Source organism: Aptenodytes forsteri, unplaced genomic scaffold (assembly GCF_000699145.1).
Source record: "Aptenodytes forsteri isolate BGI_AS27 unplaced genomic scaffold, ASM69914v1 Scaffold2, whole genome shotgun sequence".
NCBI lineage: Eukaryota > Metazoa > Chordata > Aves > Sphenisciformes > Spheniscidae > Aptenodytes > Aptenodytes forsteri.
Genome location: NW_008795695.1, coordinates 9222850 through 9237396, shown reverse-complemented (window position 1 = coordinate 9237396; position 14547 = coordinate 9222850). Strand labels below are relative to the sequence as shown.

The following is a 14547-nucleotide window of genomic DNA, read 5'->3' as shown; positions in this document are numbered from 1 at the left end:
ACCTTCTTGCAGCCTATCAGTACTTCAAGGGGGCTTATAAAAAAGATGGTGGCAGACTTTTTAGCAGGGCCTGTTGCGACAGGACAAGGGGGAATGGCTTTAAACTAAAGGGATCTAGTCTATCTATATAGACTAGCTATAAGGAAGAAATTTTTTACGCTGCGGGTGGTGAAGCACTGGCACAGGTTGCCCAGAGAGGTGGTGGATGCCCCATCCCTGGAAACATTCCAGGTCAGGTTGGCTGGGGCTCTGAGCAACCTGATCTAGTTGAAGACGTCCCTGCCCACGGCAGGGGGCTTGGACCAGATGACCTTTAGAGGTCCCTTCCAACCCAAACTATTCTATGATAAGAATGGTAACAACCTGGAGAACAGGGAAGTAATTAGAGGACTTACATTTGAAACAACTGCATCCTGTCAGGTGGAAATGAAAGTGCTGTGTCCAAAAACTTACAAGCTGATAAGTACAAGGACAGCTCATTCTGCTGTATGTCAGATCCACTGCCATCACCTGAGACTTTCTGTTTGCTTATTTTGCTGTTGCTCCTGTGTTAGTTACAATTAAGAAATGTACCATTAAAACATAAATCCACTAGATGTTTTTCACTCAGCAGAAATGTGTACATTTACACAAACAAGCACTTGCGCCTGTGCCCAACAAAAACTATTTTTATTCTGTATGAGCACTGTAATTAATATAAAAGGCTGTTAGAAGAAAAAGTAATCTAAAATATTCAGAAAAAATGTCAACATGTTAAAATACTCAAATGCTGACTTAGCATCTCTTCTATTTTTGTTTGCAACTAATAAGTGGTACTTATGTTTTTTGAACATACCACTATTTTAGCTGCTAAAAAAAAAAATTTCCCAAACTATGATTCATCAGTACCGGAAATACACAAGTGCAATAACAAAAAATCCTGTTGTCTCCTCCCTATCGTAGAGAATCAAATAAATAAATAAATAAAAATTTGCAGATACAGAACAAGCCCAATTGTTACCAGCTTTCACAAGTTCTCTATCAGACAAAAGGTAATTCTTACTTTGATGGTTCATCTTCCTCAGTTAAATCTTCTTCCAGCTGTAGAAAAATCTGAATCTTTAAAGAAATGAATTATTTGTGGGGATGGTGAAACGTTCATAGAACTCAATCACAAAAAAGATATGCTTCACATAGTATAAGGAACCACAGACTCTTAGTTTACTCTTACGACTTGCAACAAATTAACAAAACATGTGAGAGATTACATTAGCAACAACAACAAAATTAATCAAAAAGGTATTTCCTAATGACTGTTAATTCTTTTCCCAAATTATCAGACTAATGTAAAACTAGGAAAACATTTCCCTTTTTCAAACAGGGAGTGTATTTGGGAGGAAGAAAAAGGTGAAATGGGAAAAAACACACACTAATTAGTTTCAAATTACTACTTATTCCTTACCAATTCAGTTACCATAATTGGCCACAACGAGGTTAGATGCTGAGGAGAAATCCTTAACAAAAGAACTCTGAAGAAGAGAAACATCTGTGCGGCAACTATAGAAGTCTGCCCAACACGGAGGTTCTCAGTCAGTCGTTCTGAAATAAACATAAAAAAAGTAGAAAGAAAAAAAAAAAGTAGTATTTTCCTGAACATGTGTTGTTTTGGGAAATAAAAAAACGTAGAAGGTGGCAAAACAAAATTTGTGCTTTATCATCAGTTTTGGGTTGAGTCCCTTGCACTCTATTAACAAAATTGTGATTCAGAAAAAGTTTGAAGACGTGGTTTTATATTGGACAAAATTTTGCCAAAACTGACATTTAAAAGAGAACAACAGCTCAAGAGTGGCTGAAAGATTGCCACAAAATAATCATGTTTCTAGTTATATTTCCAGACCAAAGGCTTTGGAACCCAGATTCTTGTCTCCCTCTTAATGAGATTATTTATTTGTTAGAATTCAGAGATTCACAGCATCATAAATTTTGTTAAAAACTTTTAAAAAATGGAAGTGCATGTTGGAAAATAGGTGACATTCCTTTCTTACACAATTTATGTATGTGTTACAGCTGAGAAAAAAAAAAGGCAGGTGAAATTACAAATCTTACCTTGTATTAATGGAAGATAGAGATGATACTGATCAATCTCTCCACTAAAGACAGCGAAAGCTTGCCGCTTTAACAACATTGCTTTTTGCTCAAAACTTGGGTACAGTTTTAAGGCGCTGCTCTGCATATCTATAACAGAGATATGAATTACCTACTATATAAAGGCTTCTTGTGTTTTGGGCTGAAAATAATTCCTATGTCCTGAAATCTTTTAAAAAGAAAAACTCTCTTTCGGTCTACTAATTGGAATAATAGACTGGTGTTGATCCAGATCTGCTCACGCTAGCAGGAAAATTACATGAAACAAGCACTGCAGTTCCAATGAGGCTGTCCAGTATTTTAAACCCATCTCTGCCCTTATGTGCATGAATCTTCCCCTCTTTTCAGTCTCCTAAATCCATAGATGAGTGATCTCAGAGCTTTAAGACTTACTGAGAAACAAAGGAGATTAGTTTAAAAATACATAGTTAAAAAAAGTGTGTTATGAATTAGTCTCACACTGTAACCCTTCAAATATTCTTTTAAAAGATCTGAAGAAGAGACTAAAGCTGCTTTTTCTTTTGAAGCTCCACGCAAATTTAAGGGGTTCTATCCCATCCCTTCCCCCATTTTCTTCTACACTCTCCTCAAGCCTGAATTAGAGGTCAAAGCACATTGCTCAAAGGTTTGCCGTACTGGTGCACCACATTCCTACAGCTCGATGCCAGTATACAGACACCTGCAAAGTTAGCCAAAGCCTCCTTGCTTTCTAACAGGGAACGGCTGCAAAGGTCACAATTCAGCAACTTAAAATTATGGCAAAATGTGAATGCAGGAGTCCAACATTAGCATTTCTAGGAAAAAAAAAAACTTATGGGGTGTTTTAGACATGATCAAAATACAGAATTAACTTAAGACGGCTTTTAGCTGTGAATAAAGTTGGCAACATACTCAATTATGCAGATGCATTGTCTGCATTTTATTGATACATTACTATATTAAAAATGTACCCAATAGCTCAAATGAAAATAGATTTCAAATTAATGTAGAAATAAGTTATCAGTAGCTGATACTTACTCATCAAATCTTTAAACATAGTTTTCTCGTGTGTTAGAAGATGATCAATAATGGATCTCCAACTGGATAAGATATAGAAGGAATTAGATAACCAGAGAAACCTTTGGTATAGATTCACCTCAGAAAATATTTTGGTCAAAGATTCCATACAAGGAAACAGTTTCCAAATGATATCCAATACGCACACTCTTATTTGGTTTAACACATACTGCATTCTAGGTCCTCCAGCTCTACTGTATGCAGTTCCCTAATTGCTAAGGGGAGTATCGGCATAAGACAAGTTTATTCTTCTGCAGTATAATGAAAACTTCAGTGCTTATAATGCATTTCATAGAATTAGTTGTTGAGACCCATTTTTAACATTATTACATTCTGTAAGAAAGTACTAAACAGAATTTTCTTTCCAATATGAGCCCTTCTCCTTTAAAGCTTTTCTTTGCAAATTCAGAATAGAATCTTGGAGTCCTACAATCTCATGTCTTACTGAGTGCATGAAGTGTCCATCTGGAAAAAAGCTGGATCCATATACAACTCGACAACTTCTTTTTTCCAGGCTCGCTTGGTATAGGCGTATCCACTCAATGAGCTGAGCAACTGAGCACCAGCACGAAAACTAGGAATGTTGTAGGCACTGGGGGAAAAGAACAATAATGATAAATATATATATATATATTAAAGTTAAGTTTACGTAACCAGAAAATAAACTCCGGGGTTCCCCAGAACTCCTAACCAAATTGTCTCAGTAATAGGCTATGTCTACATCAGCTCATAACTCAGAGCAGCAGGAGATCAGTAGATCAAAACAGTTAGTGCAGAAGCGTCTCACATTTCCAGTGTACCTGGTTTGGGGAGATATTTTCAGATTAGATGTATCACAGCATGGTACTGCCTATCTCCAGTACAGGTGTGGTTCAAAACTTCCCCCAAAAAAGGTTTCCAATAAGCTTTGCATCCTTGTCAGCAAACCCCTTTAGAAAGTACCACAGTAGGCTTCATCTGTCACCCAGATAACACTTATGTGTCAGTTCTCGTGTCATTATCACCTGTATAAAAATCTCACACACAAGCTTTTTTTCTCCTTGTGCTGCCCTGTACACCATCCCACTCCAAATTTGGACACCATGCTGTGCAAGGCACAGTAGGGAAGGAGCATGGGGCTCAAGTTGAAACTGGTAAGAGCAAGGTGAAGGGACCCTGCATGAACTGATGCTTGTCTTCTGGCACCTCAGTTTCACTGAAGACACAGATGCCAAACAGCATCCTGCTACAAATCCTTGTTACAGTCACTGCTTTGCCCATGGCTGAACAAAGGTTTCAGGTTGGGGAGGTGGTGCTCAGACTGACAGGAACACGACTTTTGCTTGAGAAGGGATGCTGTCAAGGTCTTCTGTTGTGAGCAGGCACCACACCTTCACAGAAGGCTTCAGCAGCCCCTGTGTTTTCAAGGTGCGTGGGGAGGGGAGGCTACTGCCTTTTTACGAAGCCCTGCAACCAAACTCCGGCTGATCTGGGGAGGACAGAGGCATGAAGACAGTCTTGGAGGTTACAGTCCAACTGCTGAGCAGTGTGTATGAGTGACATGAAAATCATACAGCCCATCTTTGGGCCCGATGGGGGCTCCACATTCTTAACCAGTGACCATCTTGTTATGGTTATGGCTACACAGATCACAAGGACTGCTGGCCTTGCCAGGCTGACACTGGAGAACCATCAAGGGACATCTGTAGGCATCTCAGCAACTTCATCAGGACTCTGATGGCCATGTCTTTTGAACCATCAGTCTCAGACCAAAGGACATGGTAGTATCTTCTTTGCGCAAAAAAAAAAAAAAAAAAAAAAAAAAAGCTGGCTGACTCCTGGCGTTCAGATCTCCATTTGCATTGCAGAAGTTGTCATTTATCCCCTGCACCAGTTCACAAGGACATCCTGACAGCAGTGGTGTCCACGCCAATTTTACCTGTGCCATTTCCACTCATGAGGCAGAGATGGAACGAGTGTTTGGCTTGCAGCCACTGGCTCGCAGCAGGCCAAGCACGGCAGCATGATGCCAGTGTTCCCAGGAACAGTTTCAGTGGTGGCTGTATGCAGGGTTTTCCATATCTGCTGCAAATGGTGAGGGCACCAGATGCATGTGCACAATGGAATATGCCCCGGCCAACAAGAGTGACATACGCTCCATAGATCAAGAATCTGACTGACTTGGTTAGGGGTGAAGTAGGCAGAAAACATTGTAATAGATACAACGGAAAATGCACAAATATAATGAATAGAAAAGAACAGCTTCCCAAAATTTCTCTGCATCCTTTTTAATCCATCTCCCTTGAGAGGGAGCATGGAAATGTCTCCAAACCGTGCTGCACCCGGAGGCTTGCTGTCTTTAATGCTCACTTCCCAGTGACACTCAACCCATCATGCCTTTTAGGCATGCCTAGTTATATCTTCCCTGACCCTCTATATCCTTTTTTGCTCTTTACTGTATACTGGCTAGTGGTTTTGACTGTGACCCAAATAACACTTGAGACAATCCCCGCTCCCCTCCCCAACCCGCGAGCTGTGGGTGATGTTCTCCCACGCCTCAGTATAGATTGGTCTGCTCAGAAAAGCGTAGTAGCCAAAAGGTAGCAGCCAGGAGGAGGGGAAGCTCGATACCTGCTACAGCAGGAGCAGCTGCAACTCAGAAAAATGGAACTGGGGGCGAGCAGGGAAGGGAAGGGGAGCGTTGCTTCCTGCCACTTCGCAGGGAGCTGCTAGAAAAAGGAGGACTTGCTTTCCAAGACATCTGTGAATAGCACTGGGAGAAAGGGGGGGGAGGAATGCATGAGGAAGGCTGAGGAAGCAGGACCAGCTGATAAGGCCCTGGAAGATAGAAGGAAGCCTGCACAGCAAGGAAACGTTCTCTTCTCCCTCCTCCTGTCCCTGTGGGAAAAGGGTTATACTGTTTAGCTGACAGAGGATATCACCCATCTCTCCCACACCTATGCTTTTGGCTGAAAAACTAGGCAGAGTATAGGGAGATGCTGCGCTCTTTCTACTTCATGATGGGTCCTGTGACCTGCCCAGTGCTCTGCTGTCCATCCCACAGCCTCTTTCCATTACTTAACATACACAGAAAGGGGAACTTTAAGTGAAGGCCAAAAACCCAGATGGGAGGAATACCTACAGCTAAACAGAAATAGCTGTCACAAAGCTCAGACAACAAAAGGTTTCAGTTCCTGGGGGAAATACAGCTCGTACCTTATTAGAATAGAAACAGAGGAGAGGACAAACACAACCACGTACACTCCCCTGTGGGCCAACAGGGTCTATACAGAGACAAAATTAACAGAATTTGGCCAACAAGGCCTAACTAACACAATGCTGATGGGAACGGAGAGGACAGGAGAGGGCCTGTCCTATAGCCTCCTATAGAGACTATAGTCTACATGCCTCTTACCACACCTCACCCTTCTGACTGACTTGCACACACGGATGGGGGCTCTGCTGTCCACCCAGGCATCAGCCATGAGAGGGTCGGCAGCAGGCAGAGCTGCTTCTTCCAGCAAATGCCCAGCAACCACCACTGCCAGGGAAGATAGTTCACTGGTCCTCCTGCTGAGGCTGTCCTTCTCCCACCTCTTCAGAGCCTCCTGCTCCCAAGCTTTTACCAGTCTGGTATCACATGAGCCATGTCAGTCATGCTCAGCATCCTGCAGATGCCTTTCCACTACAGCCTCTGTCATCTTCCTCCCTCTGCAGTGCTGTCTTGGCCTCTGGGTGCTCAAAGATAGCCCCGTGGGGTGCATACTGCCTCCTGCCCACAGCAGCATGGGAACAAGGTGGAGGGACATCGCTGCAACTCCCTTCTCAGAGGACTCTGTGGAGGAGAGAAGAGCAAACCCATCAGTCCCCGAGTGCCTGTGAAGATACAAGATAGTTTCTTGCCTATGGCCTTCCTCCTCCTAGCCTCTGGTTTTCTTCAAGGAGCCAGGGTTAAGGCTTTTGAGCACAGAGAGGGCCTTCTGTCAGTGTGTGCTCTCAATGTGCTCCATGCCATGCTCCTGCCTGCCCAGACCGAGTAATGACCTAGACCTGTGTGCTTGAGGGGACACACACAACAGTACGGGCTGTCCCTCCACCTGCAATCAATACTCAGAATGCCCCAACACAGAAGTTTGCTGGATAACGTTAGGACATGACATGGGTTCAAAGCTCCGCGAGCAGCAACAACATGTCAGCAGATGTGACAGTGTCCCTTTTAACCCTACTACCGTGGGAGATGCATGGCCCCAGCTGAGTGCCCGCAGCAAGCTGTCTGCCACAACCAGGGACAAGGGCAGTACTGCGCCTTGTGCCCTGTGGAGTCAAAGCTTCGCTGGGGAGCCTGCACTACTGCCGCCCACTGCCAGTGCCTGGGCGAGGGTGGGACAGCCAGTGATATTTTTGGCTTATTCGTATGCAAAGCGAATTAAGCGTCACCACAAAACTCCATGGCTCCTCAGTTAGAGACTGCTTCATGGTCTGAATGAACGCTGCCGGCACCAGACCATCAGCCTGCAGCTGCCTGGTGGGGGAAGGAAAGGCACTGGCAGCATGTTCTTATCGCAGAAGCCCAGAGGGGGCTGTGTTATCCCAAGGTGCTGTGCACACAGCTGACACTCTGCCCAGCCTGAGGCAGGTCCACAGGCACAACCCACGGTTTCTGACACAGGTGACTAATATGTGGAAGATTTATCTCACATCTCATGGTCCCAGGGCAACTGCTTCTAAAGACAAAGCAACCCTTGCGGTCAGAGCAATGATTTATACAGCTACGCTGCTGCTCTGAACAAAATACCTTAATTCCCACCAAAAATGAAGGCATTAATTAATTCACTCACAAAGTCACCATTAAAATGAGCATGGAAATCTGTACACACACCTGGGTTTTAGCCAACAGCTCTCCTGAAGCCTGCTGTGGTGTGGAAAGGAGTCCGTGGATGAAAAGGGTCCCTGGATGTGCTCCTGCCCAGATTGTCCGTGTAGGGTTCAGGGACAGCATGCACCCCTCTAGATACTACTGCATGGTGGCCCTCAGACTTGAGCTGAAATGGGCTGCAGGCTTGGCAGTGAGCGGGTACCTGAAGATTTCTTCTAGCTTTCTGCAGTGGGCACATGTCTGCTGTGCTGTTCCTTATCTCCGTTTGCTGTCCCGGTCTTCATCCAGACTACCAACAAACTTTTGACCACTTCACAGGAAAGACTCAGCAGTGGCATTGTTTCCTTGTTGCCCTTCTTCCCCAACAGGCAGAAAAGGTAGGTGTCAGATGGGCAGAAATTGAAAAGCAATGATAGTAAAGGACAATAAAAGCAACAGCGTTCAGCAATGGAGAAAAGCAACAGGGCAGATAAAGTAGGAAGGGATGACATGCCAGAAGAAACACAGAAGGATAAGGAAGAAGCAGCAGAAAGACAGGTATCAGTTGCAGTGAAGAGCTGAGGGCCCACAGTGGACAGCAAGTAGTAGGGCAGCATAACTTGGCTCACAAGAACAGCTTCAGGATATCCCAAGTTTGATAGCCTTCTGTCAAACAAATACTGGCACATCTGGTATGTATGTGCTAGACCTCCTCATGGCAGTGCAGTCAGGAATTAGCAAGCCCTGTTGGGTCACTTTTGTATAGGAGCTTCTATTAGTTTCCTCCAAAAGGAATTTAGTTCATGCACTAAAACTGCTTGGAGTACTGAACCAGCTTTTCATAAATGGAGACAAATCAAGAGATTCACTTCAAAACTACACTACTGCTCTAATCAAATTGCTAATGTAAACATAGCCACCAAGTATTATCCTGAATTCTGATCATCCATTACAGGAAAAAGAACAGTCAGGAAAAACACCCTAAAAGCACAAAACCACCATTTAATGCAAAGCATGGCAATGTCCCTAATGCTGCAAACATTTGGTACGGCAGGGTTGACAGACTACTTTTAGATGTCTACGCCGAGAAGGGATTTAGCATTATTAGCATAAACTTGCTGGATATGTAAGATAATCCTCCCAAAAGGGAAGTTTTGTATTATCCTACTGTGGAGGACGGCTCATTTAAGCTGTAAGATCACCAGAAAACTAAGGCACAGAGAACTTAGAACAGCTGACAGGCTCAGTGACTCTACAGCTGAGCAACTTTGCAAAATAGTTGTTACAAAATTTTACCGGCCCGAACACCAATTAGTTATGCTCGTTACCTGTGCTCTTCCAGTTGGGAGGCATGTGTGTGTGAACAGCAGGAAGAGGGTGGTGAAAAGTATTCCCAGAGGTTTATTTTAACGAACTGTGCCTCGCTCCCTAGGTCTTCCACAGTGAGTGGAGAGAGAAGCTCTTCTGGGGTGTGATTCAGGACAGCAGTGTCTGAGCACAGGAGCTTTACAGGTCTAAGGCTCGTAAAGGAAGTTGCCCTTCCTTAGGGAAAATTTCACTTATTAATGAGAATAATGAGACTTTTTCTAGAGCAAAAGATCAACCGTATGGTACGGGAAGGGGAGAACATACTTCTCTGTCCTATACAGTTGGCGACTAAATTAGAGAATTATTTATACGAGATTTTGTATCTCAGGTCTCCAACTCTTACAGTTCCCCTTGACTATTAAGCACTCCTGAGAAGAAGAACAAGCAAAAGTCTTACACTGTGGTCAAAAAAATCAGATGTAAGGAAAAAAATCACATGTGCAGAGAGAGAAGTCACCTGTGGTTGCGTAGATAAGGAAATACATAATAAAGCAAACGTGAAATCAATGGCACAGCTTTCTCCTTCTCGTCGCTCCGGTAAACCATGTCCAAAAGAGAAGCAAGAACCTTAAAAATGAAAAGAATGTCTCTTTAAACCTTTAGTTGGTATTTCTGACAAAAGGGGAAAGCATGCCATATTTCAGGCTAGAATGTGTGTGCACATGGGATGCCTCAATAAAGATTTAAGCTCCCATTTAATCTACCAGGAAAACCTAATGTATTCCTCTGCTCAACAATATCAATAAACAACCACCCCACAGATGAGAGCAGCAACTACGAAACTGTTCCTACTTACTTCTGCAAGGAGAGAAAGAGCTTGGACACTGTATATCGAAGGAGCAGAGGCAGAAACCATTGAAGATGGTGCCACTGATGTATCTAAAAGAGGCAAAATCATTTAGTTTTCCCTTCAGACAAGACATGTTTAAATTTTGCTGTTTGCTAATTTTCTTCCCAAACCCAACTGTTATTTGCATATTGGTATTATAGTGAAATGCTTCCAGACGTTGCCACAATGACATACCTCATGCCCCATGCTGTTCTGTCGCATGTATTGCACGCACCTGCAGTAAGTTTTCCTCTGTATTATACACAATCTGCAGATATTTACTAAACCCGCTTAGGTTGACATTGTTATTGGAGGATAATGCAGACTTTTGGTTTTACTTTTTGTCTGTATTACTCCCTTCTCATGTGAACTACACACTACCAAACACCTTGTACTCTTCACTGACTTAAGCAGAAGAGAAAAAGCAGCGGAAAGTCAGACAAAATCACATTACCGTTCACATCTTCAATGTTGAAGTCATCTGGTAAAATCTGAGGCTGAGCTTTCACTTCTAAGTTCCGGCTCAGCCAGCTAGTCTGTTCCAGAGAAGAACCAGCAACAGTCCCTACAGCCTCCAAGATTTTTTGGGTCACGTCCTATAACATAACCAGACAATGTGGCATCAGATGAAAGCTATCATCACTTGGCCAATCCAGTGAAGTCCTCTTTGTATGGAACATGCCAGGAGGATCAGAAGTAGGCACTTTTATCTCTTCGAAACGTAAATCTCCGATTTAACTCTCTGTGCTCTCAAGATAACTACCTACTGCTCACTTCAAATAAGAACAGGCAAGAAAACGAGAAGCAGGAAAAACTTTAAGTTAGCTTATCATGGAGGTTTTAGTCATGATTTTCCATGCAAGCCATTAACATAGTATCAATTTGGCCTCAGTCCTGCCACACTTTACACATCAGCTGTCATCTGTCAAAGACATGATCTGAATTGTTCAGTCCCTCAGAAGTGGCATACCAATGCCTTTATTGTTTTGAACACTGTTCCTTTTTATTCCTTTTATATTTGGAGAACATTAAGTGAGGCAGAGCATTAGGTGAGGCAGGGTTTTATTTTATGGCAATCCATCTGTTCATATTTCAGTCTTTCTATTAGGGGTAAGCAAGACACAGCATCAAACTATGTGCATAGACACCTTCAGCATATTTAATTCCCAGTGAAATGAAAGCTGGTCACTCTAAGGAAACCAAATCCCAAGTATCCAAAGCAAAGCAGAGGTCACTTGTGAAGAGGCTGTAAGATGGTAAGACGGCAAAACTGTCTTTTTACCATCATCGTCATTTTGCTGGCCAGTGTCTGAAGCAGAAGTGGAGACCATTTTGCTGGCCAGTGTCTGAAGCAGAAGAAGTGGAGACTTAATTTCTCTGTTGGCACACTAAAGTAACCATAACACTGTCTCGCCTCACAGGTAGCATTATGTTGGCTCAGAGCCAAAACCACCTATGTGGGTAGTGCTTAAACTGTTCTGGTGAAATCACAATCAGTATAGGAAGAGAATCCTGCTCTACTCCACCTCTTCTTTACATAAAAGGTGAGCTGACAGTCATTTACATTGCCAAACACAGCTATGAGCTTCAAGGATAATTACGCTACTAATTTTCCTAGATAGTTTTGAGATTTCAATACTTACACATATGATATGAACTCATGACATCACACTTGTGTTATGATTTAAATTCTGAGAAAAATCATAAAATTACCCAAGAAAAACACCTTTGAAAAGTCCATAGCTACCACTGCAATTTCATGCATTTTTGACAAAATTTTGTTAGAGACATTCTGTGCATCATGTCTCTCATATTTGAGTCTCCCATATTTACCAGGCCTAAGCCACAATGTGTGGATGCACATTCACACATTCTAAAAGCACGGGTGAATTCAGATACAAAGCACAGATCAGGCCATCTCCACTTGTACTTAGATGTACAGTGCCAGACTTATGAACTAAAAGGTATAAATGTATACACTGTACCTGCAAGTCTTTTTGGTCTTTTTTGTTTTCTAGAGTGGGTGTCCTAGTCACAAAGTCATTCAGAGTGCTGTGGGAAAATCAATTCACTCCGAGTTAGTAATTGGACAGGTCTACTCAATGCATCTATAAGCCGCCTTCTCTCTTAAGCAGTACCTGAGAAGAAGAAAGTGTCCAGGAGGAGACAAATTCAACTGCACAGACTCTTTGAGAAGTCCTAATAAGGGCTGGAAGTTCTCCTGCAGGGCTGATACAGGCAGCCTGCCAAAAAAACAATACCAAAACACACGTAAGTCTGAAGTTAGAGTTAAGGAAAAAACAAAAAACCAACATACATGGGTAACTTGGTGGCCTAAAAGCTTCCATCAGGATCAGTCCTTTATATCCTGCCCCTTCCTAACTGATCCAACAGCGTGGTATAAACATCCGGCAGCACAGGCAATATGCATGCAGCAGTAAATGCTAGCAGCACATGCAGTATGCCAGCCAGCACTGTAAGAGGGCTGCGTCTTCAGGGGGAAGAAAAGGAATAAAGTTTCGCTAACCACTCCACTGCACGCCAGCTTACTTTATCTCCATAGCTTATTGCATACAGTATTTGTACAGTCTGATATATCCCAAGGCTTCCGTATGAGAAGAGCCAAGTATGTGAAGAAGAGTTTTGATCAAAGGAATATTTCCAAATCAACTGCCTGACCCACTACATCTCCAGCACAGACTGCAGCCATAGCAGTTTTATTGAATTGAGAAGTTCTCTATCCATTCATCTGGCAACACAGAACAGATAAGGAGAAAGACCATAAGAAATTGTACCAGTACCTTGCTAATGAGATGCCTGAAGTATGTTGCTCTATTAGTATGAAACGAGGCTTTCAGACTGGCATTATCAACAGATCAATGGAACATAATGTCATAGCCCAGTTGTTTTGTGTCTGTCTGTTACTTAACAATGAAGTGGCAATAACCATTTCCTATATAAAGGTGTTCTGTGACATTGTGATACGAAGATCAAAGTAAAGCAAAAATAGTGATGCTGGCTGTTATCCTAACTAGAGTCAAACAGAAAATTCTCTTTTATAATGACTAAATTACCTTTGAATGAAAGCATAACTGAACTGCAGCACTGGAATATCTGCAAGAGAAGATTTCTGAAAAATAAAAGCAAAACTGCAATTATTTGCCATCAGAAAAAAAAGAAGGCCCCAGCTGTTGCATACTTGTGTTCAATGGTTAACACACCCTTCTTAGAAGCCACCTGTACTCCAACAGGTGACCAGCTATGGCAAAACTATCTATACAGCAGTAAGAGGGAATTCAGAGCTTTAATAGAGGACCCTAGTTCAGAAGCAGTCACATTACTTTGGAATATCTGCTACAGTTTATCGAGAGCTGTAGGAGCTCCTGCCACGGCATGCGTGGTAGCAAAACTGGTTTCCTTGAAAGCCAGTTGGAAGGTAGCAGACTCAATGTGAAGTATTTCTAACTGTTCAGATAAGGGTAGAGAGAGAGAAATGCGTCACTGAGTTGTATATCTGCGGCAGCTTTATGAAAATTGTCATCATCTTTGGTACTGGAGGACCCCACACCTTTTCATTACCAGCAACTTCTCTAGCAAAATGTTATGAAGAACCTACTTACATTGATGGATCAAAACACAGAAACCCACATTCTGAAAACATAACTTATTCAGGAGCAAAAGAGAATCACACATTTAGAAAAAAGCCCAAACTTTCCTTCTAACAAAATTTAGAAGACACATTGGAATAGATCCAGAATAGAATATATTAAGAAAACGGAATTATCTTCATGGTTACCTCTTCGCCCTTGATTTGTGATGGTTTCTTGACTACCTCTTTGACTAGATGTAATATAGTGTCAATTTTCAATGTATTAAGTGCACATATTAAGTCCACAAGAATAAGCTGAGATGCACTAGCCACTGGAAGAATCTGAAAAAACAAAACAAAACAAAAGACACACCACTCAGATCACTGTACCAGGCAAAACATGAAGTTGAAAAAACAGCTTTTTGTGCGATTATTCAAATATCAATACTTACACAAAACATAAATTAGACAAGTTAAATCAAGCATGCAACAATTTGTCATATACAGATCTTCTCCCAACACCTTCATGAAAACAGCTTCATTATGCTCAAATGAAAGCAGAAAAGAAAGAGGTGTTCTACACAGAATAAATGCTTAGTTCCAGAGAATACTACAACTCTAACCTTCCTCTGGAAACGGAGCTGATCCACAGTCTTTAAAATATAATTGGCAAGTTGCAATCCTAAGATTACAGTCCAGTATTGAATAAAAAATGGCTGTTACTATCAGGCAAACTGCCACACTGTC

General features: G+C 42.3%; 1 protein-coding gene across 1 annotated transcript in view; it reads right to left on the bottom strand.

Annotated features, from left to right (window-relative positions):
• The window catches only part of DOPEY2 (dopey family member 2), a 53549-nt gene that overhangs the window by 5218 nt on the left and 33784 nt on the right, over positions 1–14547 (bottom strand). Inside the window, exons 22-34 of the mRNA XM_009282974.1 lie at positions 14008–14142; positions 13286–13341; positions 12350–12454; positions 12197–12263; positions 10666–10807; positions 10179–10261; positions 9840–9949; positions 3626–3772; positions 3142–3203; positions 2086–2214; positions 1442–1578; positions 1043–1098; positions 396–545 (exon numbers count right to left, since the gene is read on the bottom strand). Of these exons, the coding sequence (XP_009281249.1) occupies positions 396–545; positions 1043–1098; positions 1442–1578; positions 2086–2214; positions 3142–3203; positions 3626–3772; positions 9840–9949; positions 10179–10261; positions 10666–10807; positions 12197–12263; positions 12350–12454; positions 13286–13341; positions 14008–14142 (1379 nt within the window). The remainder of the gene's footprint in view (positions 1–395; positions 546–1042; positions 1099–1441; positions 1579–2085; positions 2215–3141; positions 3204–3625; positions 3773–9839; positions 9950–10178; positions 10262–10665; positions 10808–12196; positions 12264–12349; positions 12455–13285; positions 13342–14007; positions 14143–14547) is intronic.